The following is a 26,414-nucleotide window of genomic DNA, read 5'->3' on the forward strand; positions in this document are numbered from 1 at the left end:
GTGTGTGTATATATTCTGAGTAATAACAGAGGCTATATCAACACATTGATAGGAGTATCAATGACTTTCAGCCTGGCCTTGCCTTCCACATCATTGTACTCCCTGTTTATAATGGTACCCTACACTGAATATAGGAAATCCTTTCTACTTCATAAGCATCAAACTGATGCAGGTAAATGGAAGTAAACAACAAAGATAGAAAGGAAATGCTGAATTAGACTGCTACTACAAAGAGAGGAAGTCAGGGAAAATTACCCAATTCCAAATGGGAGCATAAAACATTGTCAGAAAATAAAGGAAAGAGGTGTGTTCTCTTAGAGGGACAGCATAGCTGAGACTAGAAGGGACTTCTGTAGAGTCCCTTGCTGAAAAGCAGGGTCAGCTAGAGCAGACTGCTCAGGGCCTTCTCCGTTTGGGTTTTTAGCATCTACAAGAACAGAGAACATACAAAGTCTCTGTGCCATATGTTCTGCTGTTTGACAGCCCCCGCCCTCCAGTCAAAAAAGGGAGGGTTCTTTGGTCTAAATGGAATCTGGATTAAGATTTCAGGGACATCATTGCTCCTTAAAAATGAGCAGAAAAGCAAGCTTCTGTATTTTGAATGCAAAAGTTCGTGCTCAGGAAGTTAAATAAAGCCACTATTCAGATGGGATAGGAAAGAAATTTTGTCACTTTTCATGTGTATACCTGGAGCTTTAGGGGATGTCAGGAGACAACAACATCAGATAGAGACAGACAGACAGGTTAGCATATATGAATCAAAACATGTCAGGAAACAGTGCCAGGAACTAAAAGGCAATGCAGACAAGCCGTTGGCATTTTAAGTATGAACACCAGCAGAAATCTTTCAAGTTACAAACACAGATGATTAAACTAAAGAGCTAAAATCTACTTCCAAAGAGACAAAAAGCCCTCATCTCACCGTAGTGTCACTTAAAGACAAATTAGGGTTGTAAGACTGTTGGTAGGTTTTACCACAGTCGTTTCTGATGTTTATTTCATGTGTTTGCCATTCGCAAATTTGATTGATTTCCTCAGCCAGAAGAGAGGCTTTGTTTAAAAGCACACAGTCTTACTACACTTACTCCTTACTGTGGAGTGTTACCGTTAACAGATGAAGGCAAACTGAAATAACAGATTTTAAACATACTTGTAGGCTTGGGAGCAAATTTATCTAGAAAATGATTTCTTCAATTCGCATTTCTTTCCTACGTAACACTCCCATTTCCCCATATCCTGCCCTTGGTAACAGTGAAGTCCTACAGATCCTATCGTATCTAGTAAAAATTTGCCTATCTTAAGACTGAGGTGTCAGTAAGGTTATGATGCTTTATCATGATATTCTCAAAAAATTACTGAGCTCACTTTTTATTTCAATTCATTAACAGAAAATTATTCTGCATACAGACAAAAGGTCAAAGCAATGACCAAAAGGGTACAGATACTATCAAGAGAATAAACTAGAATCCTTAAATTCTGTCAATTCTAGGTGAAAGAAGGAATGGAATGAGAAAGAAACTCATCAGTTGATGCTACCTGTAACCACCTCATCTAAGAATGGAAAAGAAAACACTGCAAACCAAATGTAAACAGGTATAAGACACTTCTCAGTTGGAAAAAGAAACAAAAGTTAAGGGGAAAAACAAAGGTGCATATTTAAAAAAGAGGCAAGGGAGAGAGAAAAACACAAGATACTTTTTCCCCCAAACCATGGCCATGTGCATAATATACATAAAGGTCCTTACCTTTTTCACTGACACTTTCACTTTCTATCTCCACATCTTCACAGCTAGTATATTCTGGTGTTGATGCCCCTTCTTCCTCTGAGCTACTAACTGACATCTGCCTTTTCTTTCCGCCTCTTTTTGCTCTATGAGGCTTTGGAGGGGATGGCCGCACTGATTCCGACTGGTCAGAGCTAAGGGAATCATTCCTTAGCATGGTCTCCATTTTCTCCCGCTTTGCTTTTCGCATGAGAATAGCAGAGCTAGGATCAAGGCGGCTTTGTTTTTTAAAGGAATCGTGGTTCTTGTATTCTACGTGTTCTATAGGAACTGGACTATGCCTGGGAGTTGGTGGGCTATGATTAGTTAATTGTTTAGAAACAGAAATTCTTACATCACCTGTTCTGTCTATAGAGTACGACCTCTGAGTTTCCACAAGAGATTTTCTGTCCTGAGTTCCCTGTAATTGTGAGCGTTTTCCTAATTTATTCTCAGGTACCTCCGCTTCCTCCATTTCTGTATGTGGCAAAGCTACATCACTGTGTCTTCTCTCGTGCCGTGCTTTGGAAACCTTAGCATGCATGCGCATCTGCTGTTCCTCGGGATGCGGCTTCACAGGGTATCTTGCCAGATTGGGATCACTCCTGTAACGGGTATGATGGTCATCTTCCTTCCTTTGCTTTTCCTCATCAGGCACTTTGCCTTCCTCAAGTTTCTCTGGCAAGTCGGGGTAGTCCTGTGACTTGCCTTTCTCCAGCCTTCTACCTTCGTGCCGTTCTTTACGCTCTGCTGGTCCTTCTTTTTGAAGAGAGGGTTTTGGCACGCGCTTACGCTCACTCTTTAGACCTTTGCCATTCTGGTCTGAAACCAATATTGTCTTCTTCCTACAATGAAAAGGATTATAATAATTTGAGGTACTGAACGGAAAACAAAAATACTTGCCTACAGTGTTATGGTAAACAGATTATAAACCAGGATAAGCTATGGCAAAAAACATACAGAAAGGTACTGGATCCATTAACATTGATTAAATCTACTAATCCTTGCAGCGGTAGTTTGATTTTCCAGTAGCACTCAGCTTCTAGAGTCCACAAAAAAACATAAATTATGGATGTATCAATTAACGAGTAAATTCACAAAGAATAGTAACGTGGATAAATGCAGATAAAACAAATTTACCCACGGAAGTAGGAAGACAAAAGTGTCTTTGTAGTAACGGCAGCACTCTGACAGAGTATTGGCGTATGTTCTCTCCATTTTCCTGGCAGAAGTCATGAGGGTTACAGACTAACCACATATATACAATTCACTTCAAGCACCCTGACAGTATAAATATAAACACCACCAAATGGAGTATCTCCTACAATGACATTACAGAAAGAATTAATATGGCTATAAAAAAAATGCAGAGAGTATTTCCAGAGAAAATATTTGACCTGGTTTTCTTTATCTTTTTAAAACTCTAAAAAGAAGTGCCCATTTCATAAGCATATAAAGAAAAGCACATTGACTTCTTGAGATAAATTAATGGCATTCCTTCCTCTGTTAATAAAAGATGATGAAAAATGTAATTTATTTCTCTATACAGCCGAAGTACAATACAATGAACAATGAAGCTGCCTGAAAATTTTGTCCTCTCCTCTTTCATCTTCTGCTTTGAGAGGATAAGCACGATGAAGAATCGTAAATTCTCCTTACACTGGATATATTTATTTCTCTTTTCATTGCAATTGTCCTTTTGTTTACCAGTTGACATATGAATCCATCGATTTTGAAGAAGGCTGAACAAAGCTATACACTGTATTTTAGATGAACCTGCTCCAGGGCAAATTCACTACGACTTTGTTTTGTGGCACCAAGTCTTCCCTTCCACAACCGATACATCTTCAGATTACAGATCAGATTTTCACAGATGCATCCGACAGACAGGCAAAGTTGAATATGATCCAAGTTAGGCTCCCCTCTTTATCTCCATCTCCTGTTCCTCATGAGTTTCTGGCAATAAATGGAACCTGAGCTTACCATAGATGTGCTCCGTTCAGAACCCTTGAACTTCAAAAGCCTCAGTGACAAATAGAGAACATTATTACTGTATAATTAATATAACCATCTCACTTTTGGACAGCATAGCAGAAATAGAAAGCATTTTGCTGCCCTAGAATTGTCCTTCAGTGGAGTGGTAACTGCTCTGGGGGCCTCCCCAGTGCTGGGATTAAATAGTCAAGGGAGAGGACCACGTGTTCATTTACATCATCCATATACATAAGACTAACCTGAGTTTCGGTACAGTCAAACCCAGACAGACCTCACCTACACAGCCCATTTCCAGCCACTGTTCCTTATTTCCAACTTCAACAGCTATGAGGAAAAAAAAAAATCATCAACTGTTCTGGCCAAGGGAGCATCTTCTATGGCAGACTTGTTTTGTTGCCACAGTCTCCCTCCTCAACTGCTCTGCCATCTGCCAGGCAGCAGCCAAAAGAACATCAACTGCTTCATCACGTTATCGTCTCTTGATTTGCTACTCAACTCATTTATCACACTGAGTGTAGCTCAGGAATTTGCTCATTTACTCACTTAAAATATAATAACTTGCTTCCAGTTGACATTATTCTTGCATACAACTCGCTCTGAATTCAAGATGTACTATTACTCTTCTTCATGAATGTTTATTTGCGGGTGTAAATGAGCTCCTTGAATACTCCCCAGTTTATTATTAAAAATAATGCAATCATTGATAAAAAGATAAAACAAAACATCTGAGAGGATGCCAAAGGGTAGAGGATTTTTTGTTGGGGGGAGTTTTTTGGGGGGGAGGTGTTGTTTAGGTGCTGGGCCTAATTAATTTTTTTAATTCTAATTTATTTTTTATTTTAAAATTTAAAAATAACCTACAGTACTGTATTAAAAGTGTGCATCAAAATGCATTGAAGTACATGGGAATATCTCTAAAATACAATTATCTTTTTCCTCATCTTTGTTGCACAGACCAATCTGGACAATGTATACATTTACCCTTCCCTGGTCAGTAATTTTTTTTACATGGTTCTAGACATACATGAGGCCCAGCTGACAGCTCTGTGTAATATTACTGATGCAGCGATTGCAACTGTGAGGCTCTAGCAAGACAGAAAGCATTACCTCTCTCTTGGAGGCTCACTTCTAGACCTTGATGAAACTTGCTTTTGGTCCAGGCCCATAGCTGGCTGTGGTACTTCTGCTCCTTTCCTACGGTCAGACTGCACACTGGAAGAAGAGATTTCCTGTGATGAGACAGCTGCTGTACTTAAGGGAGTCTGTGACCTTGACCTCTCTTGGAGCCTTGCTTTCTTTTCTCTCGGTGCATCCGAGCTTCCACCAGTGGCTGTATCACTCAGTGTTCCGTCCTGGCTGGGTGAGGGCTGTGGTCCACTTCCAAAAAACCAAGCTCCAGATTTTGTTAGGATTTCTTGTTGCTTTCGACATAAATTGCATACCCACATAACCTAGTTGAAGACAACAAGAACAGTCAGTGCAGCTACCCCTCAGACCCTGAAATACATGCTCACTATCACAGAGCAGGTACGATCTCTCGCTGTCCTCTAAACCGGTGAGGCTGGTGCTCATGACAGGAGCCAGAACATGCTTCTCCAAGCACTGACTGCACTGGCTAGAGCCAAGCATCCTACAGGCACATGCTATGCGAGCTTCTCCAAAATATGCCGTCAATATACATCAGCCCTACGTGTAGCAACCCCACCCCAGCCCAGCCCTAGCTTGCTTCTGAATAAACACCGACAACGCGACCAATGCTTGTTGCTGGTGTTGATGAAGCTGTGGGGGTGGGGTGGGTTGGTGTGGGTCACGGTCAGGACAAGGCTACCAGACTCTAAATGGGACTTGTACCTCAGGTGGCACAGTCCTGCCCAGCTAACTCCCAACCTCTGCCTCCACAGAAAACAGACCTGGTATTTCCCTTTAATTACCACTTCTCAGATAACGTAACTCAACATTACCCTGCAAATAAATTCAGCATTTACTGTGCACGGTTTTAGCTACATCCACAACTACTTACCAGTGATGTAAGGTAAGACCTACAGAAACCTACTAATAGAGAACTAGATGCACCGATGAAAAGAATGGAAGAGTACTGTATTTTGTACTACTTGAAAATTATCTTTTACCACCTCTTTGAGTCATAGCTGTAAATAATAAATAAATTAATTAAACATGTATCCCTGGTAGTCAAAGCTGTACACACAAATGGTGCTTCTTAGGATTTTTTATTCCTTTTTTGTTTAATTCTAGATACACAGATAAACAGGAGCACACACAGTAAAGCGAGACTCTGTTTCAAGCCCATATACAGTACAAGACAGTCTTATGCACAGGAGTAAATCGCCAGAGAAAAACAAAGCTCTCTAAAGCATGTGAATATTTAAGAAAAAAATTGAGATGAAGACAAAAGGAGTGGTGAGGCAGACAAAGGAAAAAGGCAAAAGGCATGAAGTATATAAAGAAAAACAGAGATGAAAGGAAAGCTGACAGCTAATAGGGAAAACAGTAAAGAAAATCAGTTTCATATGGAAAGAAGTAAAACAATGGGTTAAATTGTAAAGAGAGTAACAAGGATGACAACAGTTGGAATGAAAAGTATGCTTAAATTATTTTGTTTAAACACAGGAAAAACAGTTGCAAAATTTATACAACTCTCAAAATTAAAAGGAACAGAAAAAAGGGAGGAAATTGCAACAGGACAAAGCTCTTGTACCAAGCTCTCTTATTTTCTGGTCTGGGCTGAAGCATGCGCTGAAGAAGTGCATGGCTTAAATGGCATGATGGAAATTTTAGGCATTTTACTTATTTAACATAATTTAGATTTATTGAAAACACCCTGGAATGTCTGAAGACTACATCAGAACTTCCATTACCATTACTGCACAGTTTGACTATACCACACTGAGAAGACATCCAAATCTTTTCCCTGCATCTAGCTTGTGTCGTCACGGAAAGATCACTTTTACATTTCTTCTATTTAAGTGGGATAATAAAATACCTACTAAAATTTTAATTAACTAAAGAAGAAAAAAACCTTGATCAAAAGCTACAGTTATTCCAACAAAGTGGCACAAGCAGGTATAGTGATAAAACCAGATAACCCTCAGTAGTATTATAGGAATAGCAACTTCGACAAAACAAATGCTATTCCTTTAACAAAAAACCTGCTTGATTCCAAAATGTCTTAGTACCGTTATGTAGTACACCTCACAAAATTCAATTTCTCATACTAGCTGTTCTAACAGAACAGATTTTTAGTCTGTCTAGTATTATTATAGGTATTTAAAAAACAAGCAAGACTGAAAGGAAAAAGAAAACCCCATATTTTTAAATGTCTTTATAGATTCTGACACAATTGTTAGCTCATTAGACAGCAAGAGTGTGCATGCACATGTGTATAAAATCTATGTGAATGCTACAAAGCAAAGTAATTATTTTTTAAGTTTACAGAGAAGGTTGAAAGTTTAATAAAAAATAAATCAGCTAGAATTTGATTAGAGGAAGGAATTTAAATATTCTAATTAACTTACATATGTGTGTGTGTATGTATGCAAGCACATTTAAATGTGTAAAGATGGTAATAAACTTAATTTTCAATCTAATGTATTTGATCACTTAAAATATGTGTAAAGTGTCTAGTAAACTTCATGAAATTACCACTAATTTACATATTCACCTCTGATATTAGAATTCATTTTATAGAAAAAAATCTTATGAGAGCCAAACAAACAGGAACAGCAATTCAATTAGCAAAACAGCTAATGCACAAATAGACAGAGAAAAATACAGAATGCAGAAAAGAAGCAATGCTGGACATGTAAATACAAACCTATTGTCTTACAGCTGTCTTTAAACACTGCAGTTTGGACACAACGCATACCAATCACCACAGATTACACATGTAGGAAATCTTTATACTCACACAGAAGCTACACTACCATCCCTGTTTAGGAATCTCTTCAGGACTTAATAAGTGCTACGTTTGCCTTGAGACATATTCAGTCCAAAATGAAAAATAACAACAGCTTTTCTTTGAGAGAAAAAAAAATCCACAAAACTTGAGGTGACAGAATAGTTTCAGTGACAAAACTGTATATTGAAAAACATTTTTAGAGAAGAACATGGAGCAAGCGATTTAGCAGCATGCAGGAATTATATCCTGATTGAATATACTGGGATGTGGTCCAAACTAATCTAAACTAAAGCAGGTCTGTGTAATAACTTATCTTAACAATCCACAGATGTTAGGCAACCAAACAAATGCTCTGATGAAGGATTACAGTTCTCTAATGTGGCTTCTGGACCTCCACGCAATGCATCAGTAAAATGAAGAGCGTCAGACAATGTTACCCTGGCCTGTCACTTCAAAAACAGTTTCTGTTTACTCTTTTGGGGTGGTGAGCTCTGATGCAGTGTGCTACAGTAAGTCATTCAAGACATTCAGAGTCTGGGGTTTGTTGTTGGGTTTGCTTCTGGTTTATTGCATCCTTGCATAGGTCAGTGCACGTCCGCACGTGAAGCTATTAAAGAGAATGGGTAAAGGGGTGCTCCTCATTCACAGGGTTCATAGGCATGGCTCTGGAAAAATGTGCATTTTTACAGCATAGCAAAGGGTTCTGGGCTTTACTGCTACGCAACAAAAACAGAGTGGCACATACAGGACTCAGCGGAGGTGGGTTGACAGTTCCCACACAGGTTCACGTGGAAACTTCACAGGCTGCGTGAAAACATGCTAGAAGGATCCCATGCTGGCTTTCACGTGGAATACGGGGTATTTCATTCACAGAAAAAGTATTCCTCAAACTTACTCTTACAGGTACTGTTGGATGTGATCCACAATGAGTAGGAACAGTATTCCTGTACTAACACAACATGAAATTCCAACTTGAAAGAGCCCATAGTAAACAATATATAAAACTATAAACACAAAGTAAAAGAGCATTTTCAGTTACAAAGATAAGAACACTTCTTCATGATCACGTATTTCAAAACTGCATTTTAGAATGCAGAAAAAGGTTTTTTTTTTCAAATTCACATTTGGAGACTTCTAAACATGCACAGGGAGCCTAAAGTCTCATTGGAGGGGCAACACAAACTTTATACCATATTTGTGTGACACATGCCAGGCAAAACTCAGGCTAAGCTCAGAGCAAGTTCCCCAAATCCTTCACCCAAGCCCGGATTCTAAGGACACTCCATAAGGAGCACACTTCTTCATGCTTCATGAGTTCAGAAATGGCAAGCCCAAAGTTAGACTGACTCCCATGCATCCTGTTCCATCTCCGTACAACAAATTAGGTAACAAGTGTGCTAATGTGACAGGCCACAAGCTTAATGACCCTTCATGTTATCTTTATATCCCTTCTGAAGGGTGCATATGCAACATCTTTGCAGTTTATTGCCTTTGTTAGGGTCTCTAGCCACCTTCTAAGCACTTCTAGACCCTCTTCTCTACCTGAGGCACTGCCAACTTCAGCAGAACTCTGCCACCATCCTACAAGTCCTCTCTTGAAAGTCAGAGGGAAGGAATGGTATCAATTTGCTCTTGTGAAAATTCATTCATCGCATAAAGCTAGACTGTGTATCACTTAATGTTTCTGGAATAACATAAAACATGCACCAAACCATGAAATTAGTATGCAGCATTGCCTTTATCTCTTTTGCTATATGAAAATTAATTCTCTAATAAAACCCTAGCTTGTGTCATGACAGTTTCACTCCATTAAAATATAAATAAATTAAGCTGAAAATGTACTTGAATCCTTACATTAGTCTAAAATCTAAATAAGTAAACAACTCTACCTTTCTAATGAAAATGTGCTTGTGAATCCAAGCTTTCCTTATGCATATTTTTCAAAATTTTACAGGCAGACGAGTTCATCCAATGGCTCCTGATCATCAAAAAGGACAGGTCTTCTCCTCGCTTCTCTCCTTTCTTGCTCTTTCTCCCTATCCAGGTTCATCCTTTCCCTTCTTTGATTCCAGCTCCACCATACTGCATGCTCCACTATAGTCCCTCCCTCAACTATCAAGTCCTCCCAGGAGCCACTTGCATTAAAAAACATAGTAGAGATTCATTGGTACTGTTAAACTGGTTTCATGTTTTTGTCACATCTATATTTCTCATGAAGGGGTATGATGAGTAGTGAAATCACATGGCCAGGAACAAATAGGGGAAGAGTGTATTTTCTGTATGTCTGTTAAACCACATCTTGAAATGAGACCCATAAATTGAACTAGCACAGTAGTATTGAGCCGTCACGCCAAATGAGATGAAATAACTTCTCTACTAGGATCTCTGTTCTGCTTCAAAGCAAGGTGGCTGCACACAAACCAGCTCCTGGAGATAAGCCTTGATGCATCCGAACTCTCAAACTAATAGGGAAAAAATTATGAGAAAGTGCTGGTGGGCAGAAGACCAAGAGCACACCAAGCAGTCTTCTGTTGGTTTACTACTTGGATACACTAATACCTAGGAACAACCCAGACTAGGTTTGATTTGTTAGTAACAAAGTAGCCTAGGAGTCTAGGATCTGCTTTTGCGAAAGCCTCTTCTCTAGGCTGAGGAGTTCAAAAGGACGGTACAATTCTCTACTGTCCTCCCCCACAAGCAGGGAGAGGACTGCTTTGCCCACGCTGATGTTCATCAGACATCCAGGGCTCAGCCATTTCAGGACTGCGATACAAAGTCATTTTAGCACACTCTGTTCTTCCATTCCTGTGCAGAGCATATTTTCTTCATAAATATTTTTATCCCGCTTTTGGCAAGAAAACAGGGTTTTATGCTGACAGCTGATTTGTTTCTTCCCCTTTTCTCTCCACAGCCTCCAATAATGTTTTAACCCACTGGACAAATGTAATAAGATTTTTCAGGGGCACAGAAGTTTTCAAGGGATTATACTCTTAAGAGTTTCAAGAAACAGGCATCACAGAATCTACACAGCAACTCAAGCACAAGATGTTCATAGGAAACAAAGCCTTGCCGCTCACTGAACTACATGTCGCCTTACAGCCCGTGGTGCCATTCCCATGTTTGGCTGAGAGCATCCAGGAGGGGTGTTTAAAAACTCACCTTACCAGAATTTTCCACGTGCACCCAGGCATGGAAGAAAAATCTAAGTTTCCATCCAAAGAGAATCCATTCACTCTCAAGTGAATAACTCACATACAGGCAAGATAACATGAAATTAAAACCTGTGCCTAATGAGTGCCTAAGGACAGGCAAGTGCCGTAAGAGGTAAGTCAGCCTATCCCATACCTCTGCCACATGCCAGGCAGTAAGAGGGTACAAGGCTGTCACAGGAGTTATGTCACATCCGCAAGCTATATGGAGACATCTTATGTACTGTAGGGCATAAAAACTGGCATCAGGTGCCTACTATTAGGCAACTGAATCCACAGTTCACACATTGATCCTAATCTTATTTCTGACCTAAGTTTCTAAACCCGCAATTACAAACTGCCAATGGAAAGATGCAGAAAAGGTGCAGTGGAGAGAATGATTCGAGGGTTAACACCAAAATGGGCTTTAATGCCAGTTTTGTTGACAGGGGTGCTAGCAATAGAGTTACTAGTCATTTTAAGATAAAAATAAAACAAAAAACAACCGACTTTCTTCACATGCCCTTCTGCCAGAATCTCTCATCTGCAGCTGCCAATCATTCAGAAAGCTCCTGACAACTTCCACAAAAATGAAACCCTCTCTAGAATAATCCTGCAGCGAACTGAGTGTTGGAAGTGATACATTCAGGCAACTATGGAGTCACTATATGAATTAATATCTCTAAAACAGCATGCAGCCAGGTTCCAGTCACTACTGCAATGCAATTCTCTGAGAATGCCCAAGGAAGAAACAGCAATTACTAGTGGAGAAGTCTTTCTTTGTGTCTAAACATTCACACCAGCACGTTCACATACAGTAATTTGAAATATTCTCCTCCTGCAAGCTTGGTGGGTTTTTTTCCTCCTAAATTTGCTACACAAGTAACTTACTTAATACACACCACTAAAAACAGATCAACAAAATTGTATTTCTTGTCTCAGTTACCAGTTGTGACCTCCAAAAGCTGGACTATAGCTTGGACAAAGCTGTGAAACTTTGCAGCTTCCTTGAAGCTCTACTTCTAACTAAAATAATAAAAACTTACAAAACTACAATCTGGAGGGAGAGAGAAGAGACAATTTTATTAAGAGAAAGAAGTTAAAAAAATCAGAGAGACTCAGGAAGTATTAATTAACGGTTGGACTTGATGATCCAAAGGTTTTTTCCGACCTAAACAATTCTATGATTTGTCTTATTTTTTGAAAAAAAAAAGTGAAGCCTCAAGAAAAGTTTATGGAGCATCAGACATTACAGGCTCTATTTATGCACAGATTACCACAATGAGGTTTAGACCACTTCTTTGAAACAGCAATCCCAAATAGCCCAATGGTTTGATTCCTCCACAGGCCTTGCATTTAAGTTTATCTCATTTAAATCCATTTTCCATATTGCTATTCACTTCCTCCTCCCTCATCTTGCCCCCACTGCCCAGTTTCAACCTCAGTATTTTTACTTCGTCGGCAGCAGGAGAATTCTAAGTCCCTGCAACAATCAAAGCTTTGGAAAGCTCTGCTTTGGTCTTTCATCACAGATCAGTTTCTTTTCAAATTTTGTATCATGCCTGAATTTCCTTCAATTTCTTAATGTATTTCTGATAATGTATTAGCCATGAACTGCTAGTTGGATTTTCTATTACATCAATCTCCATTTTTTGTAGACCATTAAGCTACACTAGAAATCATTATCTCATATCCTTCTAACTTTCTGAAAAAATAACAAAAAAGGTTTGTCTAACTATTTAAACATTTGGCTGTCTTGATGAGCCACAGAAGCATCAACTGTACTCCTCTTCATCACTTCATGGTTTCCATAGTTACAGATATACATGGAACATAGAAATCATTTTTATAAAATGACGGAAGTCGAACAAAATAAGGTAAATGGCATGAAACAGCTTACAGTCAGGACTGATATAAAATTTTAGTCATCATTCAAAAGCCAGAGAGGTCACCAGAAGCTTTCCACTGCATTTATCCACGTATATATTTACAAACTGCAGTAATAACATACAAATACTCAGAACAAGACTGTCTTTAATAGTGCATGAGTATGTACATCATCTCTGCAGGAGCTTGTGCTACAAAACCATTATTTATGTTTCCATACTATTATTTTATGCAAATTTTGTCAAAACAAATGTAGTGGAGAAGCACAATTTTTTTCTTATGGAATGAAAAATAATTTATGACAAAAGAAATTAGAAATGTGTAGCTGTAAAGAAGTTGTGAAGGCAATTAATCTAAAAATGGAAACTAACTGCAAAGCTTAATTCTTGAAGTAAATTAAAAACTCTCATGGAAGGAAAATTGTGTGGGTCAAATGACGGAGGTCGCTGGGAACTTGATGGGCATGAACTAATTCTAATGCTGTATTCTCAAACACACACAAAAAATAAAAATAATGTTATAGACTCTCCATTCTTGGAGACATTCAAAACCCAACAGGGCACAGCCCGGCAACGTGATGTGCTTGGTCCTGTTCTGAGTAGGGATTTGGACTAGAAGATCTCCACAGGTCTCTTCAAACCTCAACCATTCTGAGATTCAGTATAGAACAAAGGACTGAGAAATCTAAGTATCTTGTTCCTATGGTCCTTCAGCTGCGTTAAGTATTATTATGCATGCAATACATTACTGCTAGGTCTGCCTCTTTTTTGTCTCACTATCTACCAGAGGCTTCTGCCCTAAAGCAAACAGTACATAAAACCTGAGAAGTTCTGATTTGGAGAGGCATTGTGCTCACTACAAGGGACTATGCAAAGACCACAGTATATTGACCTATTTTCTTTCAGAAGCATAAAAATATATATATTTCAGAAGCATAAAAATATATATATCTATAAACATAGCTACTCCCCTCAGCTATCTGAGAGCTTAAGATTACTGCCACCAAACGCTGGTGGAGTGACTGGATGCTTGAAAGCTTCCAATATGAGCCAGTGAGAACCAAGTTGTCACATATATATACAGAGAGAGAGAGCGCGCGATTAAGTCTCTTTGCCCTCTGTTGAAGTAAGGTCTTAACAGCTGACGGTGTTCTCTCTAGATTCAAAAGAGACTGCCTACTTAAAACCTGTATTTGGGGTTCCCAAACTGTGAAATACATGTCACTGTTGAGTTCCTCAGGAGAACACACTGGCCTTGACAGCCACTAGGAGCATGGGATGGCCAGGAGATCTGTTCTGAGTGCTTCTGTCTGCAAGGACAATTCAGGGGAAGGAACAACAGACACAGGAGATGAGCAAAGCTTACAGAGGCTGCTTGGATCCATCGGAAGAGACAGTGGAGCTGAGACTAACAGACATGATGCAGAAATCCAGGGGCTGTGAGGAAGAAGAGGATCATTACTGGCTGTGTAAACAGGGACAGAAGGCAACAGAGGATGGCTGGCACTTCAGGAGTATTCCCAGTGGGAATGAGCTGAATATGCAGCAGAGTGACAATCATGTTGTGAAAAAGATTTTTATGGATGACATAACTACCTGTCCAGGGAATGTAAGGGAGCATGTGCAGCACATTAGGATCTCTCAGTTCAAACCAATGCCCAAAACCATTCTGCCTGAGTGGAGAGAAAGCATATTTTTGACATATTGCAGGATAATCTCCCTGCAGTGATGTCTGCTGTGCAGCTTGACAGAGGCCTTCTTGACCACTTTGATTATCTTTCTACTCACAGGGAATCACACTGGATTCTGCTTACCCAGAATATCCCTCTGTTCCCCCACACCAACTCCTACGCTGGGAAGTTCTGGCTGCTGAGTTTTGCTTGGAGCTCCACGCCCCCTAAGTCCACACAAAGCCTAGAATGAGGCTGTCAGAGCCTTAGAACCAGACAGTGAAATTAGGGATCTACTTCGCAAGTCAGTGAGGGAGAGTGTGGCACCAAAGGTATTGCTTCCTCCAGCGTGTGGACAGTCCTGCATACAGCCCGGACTCACCCCCACTTCCAGGGTCAGCCAGTGCCCTTGCCACTGTCCTGAGACCGAGAGCAAAGATGTGAAATGGTCTCTGATTTGTTACAGATACTTTTATACTAACATATGCAGATACAATACTAAACACAATCTGGATAATCCTGGAAACATAAGCTTAAATAAATAAAATCATGACAAATCTCTATCAGTTCGATCCTTAATGGTTTAAATTTTCTTAAGCAAGCAAGAGCAAACGTTCTCAGAGAAAAAGTAAAATTCATGTTATATAATTGCAGATTATTTCAATATGATAATATTTTGTTTTCACCAAAAAACACCAGATATGGTGGAAATCTATCTAGACAGAAATTTTCACACCTGTGGGGACGTTAAGTGTCATACGGTGCCTACATATAAATGAGTATTTTGCAACAGTTAGTACTGGTCATTAAGGGTTTTGACAAAGCACCACATAGGATTATGTCCTAAACATGTTACACACAGTTATGATTCATGGTCTATCCCAGGCTCACCCTTAAGTTTGTATCCTTCTTCACACAATTAAAAATACATCAGCTTGACTTGTTATGCACGTAAGTGCACGGAATGCTTATAACTACAGAAGGCATATTCTTCCCACTTTGGTATCATCACTTCAACTTCTTAAATGATTCTAACAGCTATTTTTAAAACAAACACACACTTGGATTGTGTAACATTCTGCCTTATGCAGACCAGCAACCTGACCTCCTCTTCTGAAAGCGCTACCAGATTATGCTGAGAAACCACAACATACCATACAAGTTGCCTCAACATCTTATTTGCAGTTACTCCCTTAATAAAAGGATGACAAAGATTTGTTTTTTTTGTTTTGCTTGTTGGTTTTTTTACATTTCATCTTTGTTGATCCTACCTTCTGAGATGTCCACGGTCCTTTCTCTTAATTCTCCCACCTCTCGCTCCAGGTGCAGAGTCTGAGGCTAAGTTGGTTAAGTCTGTGCTATCTGTGCTACCAAGCGTGAGCACAAAGGAATCTCAGTAAATCTGGGATGGAAGATTTGAGGAAGGGGAAGAGAGAATATCAGTGTTCTACAACAAATTTGAGTGGATAACTAAGATTTTTTAAAAAAATACAACTGGGGAAAACAAAGTATTTTTGGTAAGGTGAAGTGTAGAGTTTTATGAGAGTAAAAGGCTACAGGGTGACTGAGAAAGGAATAAACAACTGTGAGTTTGAATACGGAAGATTTAAAAGACAAGGAAAAGGAAAATAGGGCAGGAAAATGCAGGAGGAGTTTTGTGCCAGCAGAAGAATATTTTAAATTTTTTCACTGGTCTAAAGGGCACACTGTTGACAGCCAATTTACCGACCATCCCCAGTTATCAATTTCAGAAGTTTACTATCCAGAATTTACAATACTAATTAGTTACTGGCAGACCACACAGGGGAAGGGGGAGAGTTTCAATAAGGAAAGAAGATGTAAAGCAGTGCAGAACATTACAGTTGGGAAATTCAAATAATAATGATATTTCATTATCTGATGAAGCTACTGTTACAAAAATAGGTTAAAAAATTAAGATCAGAACTTTGCTAGATGATGAGACAATCATTCTGATCTTCTGCACTTACCTGTATATTCTCAGATATCTAATGAGGCTTTGTATTTCCTAAACAAATAAAAGGCATATAGCACAGTGACAACTGAAGGGTGTAGGGGGAAGAAGTGGCAGTTAAGGATATCCTGCCTCTTCATTATCAGAAACAGAGGGTTGTGTACTCCATGGTGGTACAAATACAGGGACAATGAGCCCTCAGTCCACATTTACACACCGGTGGAGACTTCTGTGCTCACATGTACAGTCTGTTTAAGAGAAGCAAGGAGTCTTTTTAGCCAGGTAACTGATTTGTATGTCACAGGTGTATCAGGAGCTAGAAGAAATGTAATGGCCAGCTAGATCCCTCTTAAATGCTGGCTCCCTGGGGAACTTGCACTTTATTACATAAAGGAAAGAGAACAATGTCAGGAACTAAGGAGAGAACTTCTTTGTTCCCTACTTCATAGAAGTCAGCCTTCCTATAGCAACAGCTTCCAGAGCCTGCGGGGTCCATCCACTGTTGCCTAAACTTGGATCACCTTTCCTGCATACAGATGTTACCTGTATTTAATGTTCAGCATTCAGTCGTATTTGAAGTAGATGAATACTAAATACAGCCACGAAGTTTGCAGGAATCAGAAGTATTTCTGATCACTTGGTACACTGGGAGATAAAATAACTTTCAGATACATCAGCCTTTCACTGGATCTGAAAAGCTTGATCATCTTTTGGACTGTAAGGATCATTTTAAGCAGCCCATCTGATAATCTCTCTGTACACAGTACCGTTCCTCTCAGTTTAGACTTGATCTCTGCCTGGGATCATGAATCCATCTTTGAACTTTTTTTTCCTTTTGTAATTCAGCTTATGTAATATAGGTACCATAATCATCGCAGACAAACAAAGCGACTTTGGTTATTTAGATCCAAAACAGACATAATACAGAAAAGAGACAATTCCAGCCTCATCCATAGACTCATGGTTTTATGCCAGGTTTTCTAAAATATTTCATTTCAGTAGTATCTGCTGCTTCTAGAGTGTGAGTTTAAACATTCATCTGTATTTCTCCCTAGTTTATAATTTAGTTTAACTACACTTAAATACTTTAATCAGGTCAGTAGACTATGTATTAATAAGGTTTGCACTGTTCTACTCTGGTTGTCTCTGTAAGTTTTAGATGATTATACTAAAACCAGCGGTTTATCCCAGCTTAAATACGACTGGTTTACTGGAGGTCAGACTTCTCTGGCCCTGTTGCCTTTAATAACTTTGGTTTAACTACTTCAGCTGTTTATTGTCTCTAAACAAAAGAATTCAGGCTAAGAGGGAAGACTTGTTGGATAAGATTGCCAAGGAGAAAGAATGTCCAAGAGGACACAGACAAACAGGTAGACAGCTTCAAAGTAGGGTGAGGAGGCAAGTTAAAGAGCTAAGTGGAGGAAAATGTTTCAAAGAGCGGCAATAAGGAAAAAGTAGTACAAATATCAGGAATTAAGAGGGAAGAAGTATGCTGGAAACACAACAAAATCTCTCTTGATACATTTCACAGGTTATTGCATCTGGAACAGAGATGATATATGGACAAATAAAACTTACTTCAGAGGAAACTCTACTTCTTTTCCTCAGTTTGGGTTTTTTTTTGTTTGGGTTTGGGACATTTCCTTCAGGTTTGGGTTTGTTTTTTTCTTCAGAAAAGAAAGAAGGCATTTGGGGATTCAGGGTCATCTTCTTAAGCAACATGCTTTTTGGCAAGCATTACATCTTTTCAGGCAAAATCAGCATAAGACATTAATTAACAAGCCTACACAGAGTCGTGCACTATAACAAACCACCTAAGAAATGAGCTTACCAGGACTCTTAGTACACAGCAGAAAACAGTGGCAGATTGAGTGTGAGACACTAAAGCTCTAAATGGAAATAAAGCACGTCCAGCAGCTTTTGTAATAAACATGTGACATTGCAATTTTTTATTTGCAAATCCTTCACTTTTTGGTGGGGTTTTTTTTTCCTTTGGTCCTATTTTAAGGAAACAAGTGCTATTCTGAAGTTTAACCACTAGAAGAAACTTATTTTTTCCCCTAAGCACTAGTGATAAGAGTATTGTTAGCCTTATAAGCATCTGCTGCTTGCAGAATATAGCAGAGCTGAAAGGTTTAAGATCCATGTTGCGTGTCACACTCCACTTGTCAGACTATAGTACCAAGTTTTTGTATGATTTAAATGGCTGCCTTTCAAACTAAATCAAAGCAGAAGTGACCCTTCAGTTTCTAAATCTACATATGTTTAGTTATTCTCCATAGGAAATGTTACTATATATAGGGATTTAAGCATTTTGTTTGAAAGAGTGGCTGAGATTGTCATGTCACTTAGTGCACAAGCACAAGAAACTTTTCTTTCTGAAACATTTATGGTATTTGCTGTACTTAGTCACCCAAAGAGTTTACAAGGCAGAAACCTGAAAGTTGCTGTATACTACATTAATCTTGAACACTGCTCTCTTTCCCTGCTGTTTGCAGCATGGGAATCATAAGTTCTTCGCACTTGCTTAATACAATACTGTGTGACATTTAAATTGGAAAAGGAAATTACTGGGCAGCTAAAGTTAGCCATCCAAAAAGCTATTGGACATAAAGAAGGAAAAAAGATTAACAGAGTACATACCTTTCAGCTATTCAGTAAGATAAATTCTAAGAAATAGTTATTACAGTTAAAATACATGCTTTGCAGCTTATATACTTAAGAGGACAGAAAAATAAAACCAAGAATAGAAGCAAGGAGGAAAAGGTAATTTCTCAGCCCATAAACATTGTAATAGCTACATTTATAACACAGAAATGGCCAAAAAAATAGAGTTCTTAGTTTAACAGCTCTAAAATAAAACTCTAAAATGCAGATTGCTATCAAACAAATTGAAGGCCTTAACCAAGTGACACGGTGAACAGCACAATACGTGAGACGAGCTTTGAGCAAACAGCCAACTTACAAGCAATATAAGGAGCTGTACCTCAGAAAGTTCTTCTTGTCATAATTTAGCACTTCCAAAAGAGTGGCTTTTAAAAGCACATGTTAAAGCAGTTAAACCCCAAATCTGATCCTTCTGGGGCTAAAATAGAAAATAATTGTATGTTGATGGTAGTTTAAAATTAGCTCTGTGAGCATCGTTTAACTCATTTTCATCCACTCGATGCATACAAAGTTGCTTTTGTATGATTTTAATTTATTACACGATATATAATGTAACAGTGGGATGGTAAGTGCAGCATTATTGTATTATTAGTTAATTATAAATTACTTTGTAATCATAATAAAGCCTGTAAGCAGCACTGCCTCAAAACTGGCCACTACAATTTCAAAATCTGAAGGTAATCAGAAAAATACTCAAAGATGAGAACAAAATGAAAAAATGAAAGCAATCTAAAAAGGATGTTGAAAATCTGTGATCCAATGACTACATAAAGTATCTTCAACCTTTCACAAAGGAGAGAAAATGAAAAAGGAAAACCTTACAAAGCAAAGTTTCAAAAACCTACATGCATTACGCTGAAAACAAACTATTGTTTCATGCTTCATGGCAAAGATTTAACTCCAGTCGGCTCCCCGAGGAGTGCAGTAACTACAAATATTTATGGTCAAAGACAACAAAGTAATTAAGTAGAACACGGAGAGCTGATCCCATGATGGTCAGAGTAACAAAAAACAGCTAGGAAACAAAGAGAAAATAGGGACAAGGAGCAAAAGGAACAGACGGTGCCAGCCAGCCCCCCCTGAGACTGCATTAGGATTGCCAAGGAGATGCTTGAACCTGCACTGGATGCCGTGCCCAGAGGCTGCAGAGTGGCCGCAGTGAGGAGAGGCCGGGGATGCCCTGTGCCGGACACAAACGGTTCCAGAAGGCCCCAACCCAACTGTCACAGGCTGTTCAGCCTCACAGCCAAGGTAGGGGTGCAGTGGGGAAGGTGTGTATAAGAAAGGGTGAAAACATGACACAGACTCTGGAGTGAGGGAAATAAGTGTGAAAAACAGCACTGCAAGCACCAAGGCGAGAGATGAAGGTGAGGGCAGGAAGTGCTCCAGTCACACGAGCAGAGATTCCCCTGAAGTCCATGGAGAAGACTCTGCTGGAGTGCGTTTTCCTAACAGAAACCACAGCCCCTAAAGACTTCACACAGGAGCACATTTTTTTTCTAAAGGACCAGAGCCCATGGACAACCCAAGCTGGAGCAGGGGAACTCCAAGCTGGAGTAGGAGAACAGCATGAGGAGGAAGGAGGGGCAGCAAGGAGCTGTAATGGACTCACCACAACCCCCACTGCCCATCCCCTGTGCCGCTCAGGGTAGGAGGGTAGAGGAGTCAGGAATGGAGGAGTGAAGTTGAGCCTGGGAGAAAGGGAAGAAGGTGGGTGGTTTAGGTTTTGGTTTTGTTTCTCACCATCCAACTCTATTTTAGTTGGCAAGAAATTAAACCCATCTTCCTCAAGTTGACTCTGTTTTGCCTGTGGTGGTAATTTGTGAACCAACTCCCTGTTCTTATGCCAACCCGTGAGCTTTTCTATCTTATTTTCTTCCTCTGCCCTGTTGAGGCACCTAGCAGCCAGCAAAGCTACTACAGGCTTCTGTTAACAAGACCTTTCAAAATTACGAAATATGGCTGACTGGTGTAAATCTTGTCTTTGTGAAACAAACTGTGTAACAGTTTTAAAAGTGACTGAATGGTCACTTGGTCGATGGTCTTTGGAGTCTTAACAGTCCCTCCTCACAGTCTTCAATGGGAGAAAGAAAACACCTGGATGCATTTCAGATGCAGCTTGGATGGATCTAACAGCCTCCTTAATCAAACAGCTCAGTCATGAACGTCCATACCAAGGGACCTAAGAAACAAGTCAATTTTCATGTAATTACAGTTGCTAAGTATTCATTTCTATTTAAGATTGGGTCTCACTTACAGAGCTCCAGATCTGTCAAGCTCGCAGCTCTCTTCCCAATGGATAACTTGGGAATTTAGGCAGGGAGCCTGGAGAGAACCGTTACTAACAGTTTGCAACAGACGTTGAGACTCCATAAAGCTTTTGATAGTGTGCACCTCAGGCATTACAGAAAGAGCAGAGTTTCTGAGAAACACATAATACATTGACTAAACCTGGCTGAATCTTCTATAGCTTAAAGCATTAAGCTTTCTCCTTAGTTCTAACTTGGGAGAAACAGCCTGCCTGGCTTACAGCACCTCTCCTTTGTATTAAAAGTCTGTCAGCCGATCACTGTCTTAGCCTCAAGAACATTCTAGCCTAAATTAAACTAGTTAAGTAAACTCTTCCTTTAGCTGGCTACTAATCATTATGAAGCTGAGTTTAACTATGTCATTCTCATTATCAGAAGACTGTGTATAGCAAATTTTCTTGAGAGTTCTTGAGCATATCCCCTGTGAGGTAACGCTGAATGAACTGGGCCTTTTCAGCCTCAAGAAAAGGTGATTGAGAGGGGATGTTATTAGTGTTTCTCAATATCTGAAGTGCATAAGACAAGAGGTAAATAGCCACCCTCAGGACAAGGGACAATGGCTGCAAGTTGGAGCACAGGAAGTTCCACACCAAGATGCAGCAGAATCTTTTCTCAGTGAGGGCAATGGAGCCCTGGGACAGGCTGCCCAGGGGGGGTGTGGAGTCTCCTTCTCTGGAGATATTCCAGACCTGTCTGGACACCTATCTGTGCGACCTGTCCTAGGCAGTCTGCTTTAGCAAGAGGGGTTGGACACGATGATCTCTGGAGGTCCCTTCCAACCCCTACAATTCTGTGATTCTGTGATCTAATTGCATGGCCATAGAGTTAAAAAATATTTTGGTCCTCATACATCTATGAATAATACTCAAGAAATGGAAAAATAATTTTCTTACAGTAATAATTTATATGCTCAATTAAATATTTTAAATTGAAGTGTGAGTTTTTCACAATTTTCAGTAACAGACAGCATTTTCTTGTCAGTGTTTGTCTTTAATGTGGGAAAAGAACCAAATTGAACTCTCTATAGTGGAATATATTCACAACTTTCCACCCAGCACAGACTGCATAAGACCCTCTTTGAAGAAGGTCAGTTTATGTAGGAGATAAAAGGCTAAAAAACCCCAATCTGCTGCTGTATGAATTGTCAGGTTGCCTGTAGGGGTGGAGAAGGCGGTGGATGGCACAGTAGATTCAGACCGAGTGTGTAGAATTTCATCTGAGATATGACTAAATATAGATTTTTAAATGTGTCTACAGCCCAACACCGCTGCCTAATTTCCTACTGTAACTAGCAAAACTATAGTAGGATTCAACTGGCTCAACACTGGCCTTCAATTCCACTTGCAATGCCCTAATATTTCCAAAACACGAGTGTGGAACTGTTAGGTGTGACATGGGAATTACCTGAGAGCCACCCTTGTCAGGGGTAGCTGCTGGAAGCTACAGTAAAACGCTGCCTATAAAACCTTATGTGACACTAGATGAGAGCTCTGCTTCTCTAAATAGGCGCTACAGCTAAGAATGATTCAGAGCAGACCTAGTTTAGTTCAGAGCAAGCTGAACAATTCTGAGGCACACTGACCTCCTCCAGTTAAGTATCATGAAAGCATAAACACAGCTCGCATATAACACAGGGGTCCACATCTGGAACTGACTCCTGCTCAGTCTGACAGCTAAATGTATTGACTTAATCCCTTTTGGACACCTCACCAGCCTCCTCGTTAATAGTCCATAAAAGTAACTATAAGCAGCTCCTCTAATGTGACCCACAGGCTCTATTAAACACATACTTGCGGGTTGATAAGGAAAATATACAGTTAGGTGCATACAGCAAAGGCACATAACCTACAACAGGATATTCACAGCTACGCAAGAGAAGGGTTACATCTGTGCTAAAAGCATGACGGTAAAGACCAGAATAACATGGGAAAAGCAAGTGGGTGAAATCTTCCTCCATTTAATTCCCTACTCCACCTTGTTGCTTTCCCTGCTGCAATGCATTTACAGGGGCAGGAAGCTGTCTCTGTGGAAGCTGTCTTGATCCACCCACAAAAATAGTCCAACTGGCACCTGAAATAAGCTAGGAAAGCAGGTTTCTCTACAGCTGAAAGAACCGATACAAATAATCCTAGAGGGTAAAGCTGTCAGGCTGACAAAGGTCTTGAGACCATTTTCCTGGATGGACCTTCAAGTCCCTTCTCTCCATTAGTAGAAGGTATTTGGCCAGGGCAAAATGTAACTTTTTTCCCTGCACAAATAGAGCAAAATTAATGTTGTTGATGCAGGTAAGTAATAGAACACATGAGTTTTGATCACTTACCACATGTTGTGGAGAGGCAAGTTATACTTCCATTAATAACATCCCAGAAACAGACAAAAATTTCCCCCAGTTGTGACACCACTACCACTGTGTGCATGCTTATCTGTTTATAGAGTCTGAGCAACATCTGCTCACCTCTACGATTAATCTGCATTTCTCAGTAATAAGCAACTTTTTACAATGTAATATCACCAATCATTTTCACAAAACTCACCAATACCAAGGTTTTACTACAGGAGTCTGATTTTTATGGGCATGTTAATTACAAATCTATTAATAGATCATTGAGAAAATAGCATTTGTTTCCAAATTTTTCTGTAAACTTGTAAGGTAGTTGACAAGTGTTTTTGCTGCAATACCAAAATTGCACAGTAAATGATTAAACTTCGGCCTAACAAACTTGGAAATTTCAATCTGAATTTAAAAAAGATGACTATTTTTTATCTGCTCCTTAAGGAAATGCAGATTATATTTTATGCAGACTTTCACTTAGTCTCTTACCCATCATTAAACAGCCAGATATTTTATACTATTTTATAGTCACAGGTTTGGGGAGGGGTTTAATTTATCTCCATAGGAAGGCTGAGTTGCAAATGGGTCCCTGTGCCAATGGAATAAAAATTAAAACCACCACAAATATTATAGAAACTTTGTCTACAGATTGGCTTGCTTGACATAAACTGTTCTGTCCTCAAGCTCGTGTATTATTTTTAATAAAATCATGTACCTCGGGTTTATCTATGACAAACTATCTAAAACCTTCATTGATTGCAACACAAGACAAATAGATGTTTTATTGTTAAGTAAAATCACAGAATGTCCCCAAATGCAAAAGGTATAAAAGATATAAAAACATAGACAGAGATATCTGTTATCTAGGACATTGCATTACTAAAAATACATTCAATTTTAATCCTGGATGAGGATTAAGGTTATTTATAATAAAAAATAGAAAGAGAGAGAGCAGAGATTACTCTAGTTCTCATAATTACTTTGTTCTCTGGATATTTTTTCTGCCACTGGTCAGTTTCTCATAATGCTTAATAGGTCATAAATCTTATCAAATCTCTCTTTGCAGTAAGAATTCTTTTTAGCTAAAATCTCTCTGGTTTTGGGGTGACAGAATAGTCCCAGAATTCAGTTTGCTAAATTTAGTTCTATTAAAAATGTCAGCATAATTTTGTAACTATTCAAAAAACAGAATTGTGCCTCAGCAAGGTGGAGAAATTCAAATTGAATATTAAAAAATCCCCACACATTTCCTTAAAGACCCCATCACATCAAAGGATCTTACACAACTGAGGGGCATAATGACTCAAGCCATAAGATACATTTTCCCTGAAGAAATAAAGTGACCTGTTGGGGGTAAGGGGCACACTCTGGGCTGTCCCATCAGCCTGCGTTTAAATGGGATCACTGTCAGGTGCCTAGGAGTTGGCACCCTACTGGTTTTGTTGTGACCAGAAGGAACAGAGGTGACCAGAGGCTGACCAAGGGGATTGTGTTCAGCTACCAAAACAGTCTTTTGCAGGATGGTGCATGACCAGAAGAAATCTTCCACTTTAGTGAATGCTCTTAAAGGAGAACTGTTCGCAGATGCCGCTGCTGGGCACAATTTGAACTAAGGGAGACTCTTGATTGTCTCATAGCAATAAAAACTCAAGCATATCCAATGGGTGCGTTAGTCTGATAAAAATCACTTCCATCCTGTGCACACACCCCATAGCTCTGACTGAGCCCTTTGTTTGGACATGAGCAGTCAGCTCTGCTGGTATGTACCATATCCCCTCCCTCTGGCACCCCACTGAGTAACATACTCCTTTAAGCCTCCCAAGCCCTAGGAAAGCCCAGGTATTTCCCTGGAGGTGTCCTGCACACCTGCTATTCAGTTCTCCCTAAATGAACTGGAGGGAGGAAAAACACAGACCAAAAGTGTCTCCAGTCTTCAGGGCTAAGCTTTCATTAGATGATCAACCAGAAGACATATCAAGGTTCATATCTTCTGAGTGAATTAGATGAAAGTTCAGATGGTTTGAAATGCTTGCCTGCCCAGTATGCCTTTGTGAAGTAAACCGTTCCACTCAGACATGGCTTCCATGAAACCACTTCTGCAGAGTCCTTCAAACTGTTCCTTGGCTGTTCCTCCTCACTTTCTAATTACGCTGAGGCCTCACTGGGGAATCCTGTCAGCTCCACACTCTGCCCCTGGACAACCCCTACCTGAGCACACTCAGTCTCTGCTTCAATTTACACTGCCAGGTTAGCTTTTTTTGCATCCCAAGTGAAGCTGTGGATGACAGAACACAGAAACAACCTCTCTTGGTTTGTCAATAGATGGCATGTCACATAAGTCACTCTCCATTCAGAAATACACATGTGCATTTTGGATACATTTATGTGGCTTCCAGATGCCTCCTTGCTTGGTAGGCTGCCAATCAAGACATGAACTGGGAAAGTATATTAACCATCTGACACAAGTGTACACATGACGTACTTGTCAACACTAATACTGGCACTTAATTTCTATTTTCAACCTATTACACAACATTAATTCATTTCCCGTGATCAGACTCACTCTGCAGACCATTTTACACAAATATTGTATCAGTAGCTAACCAACCCTACTCCCAAAAACATCTGGAAGATACAGAAGCCCGAAGCATTTACTGTATAAGCCTTAAATAGTTATTGCCAAGAGTATTAATAATGAGTCAGCAATAACATTTTT

The 26,414-nt window shown here is 39.6% G+C and overlaps 1 protein-coding gene across 3 annotated transcripts in view; it reads right to left on the minus strand.

Annotated features, from left to right (window-relative positions):
• Nucleotides 1-26,414, minus strand: part of RIMS1 (regulating synaptic membrane exocytosis 1) — a gene marked incomplete at both ends in the record, with an annotated part of 323,509 nt that overhangs the window by 170,949 nt on the left and 126,146 nt on the right. For all 3 annotated transcript variants that reach the window (XM_084261705.1, XM_084261704.1, XM_084261703.1), the window contains 2 exons: nucleotides 1,746-2,608; nucleotides 4,866-5,209. In XM_084261705.1, coding sequence (XP_084117831.1) covers nucleotides 1,746-2,608; nucleotides 4,866-5,209 — 1,207 coding nt within the window. The remainder of the gene's footprint in view (nucleotides 1-1,745; nucleotides 2,609-4,865; nucleotides 5,210-26,414) is intronic.

Source organism: Gallinula chloropus, assembly GCF_964237585.1.
Source record: "Gallinula chloropus genome assembly, chromosome: 3".
Classification (NCBI taxonomy): Eukaryota; Metazoa; Chordata; class Aves; order Gruiformes; family Rallidae; genus Gallinula; species Gallinula chloropus.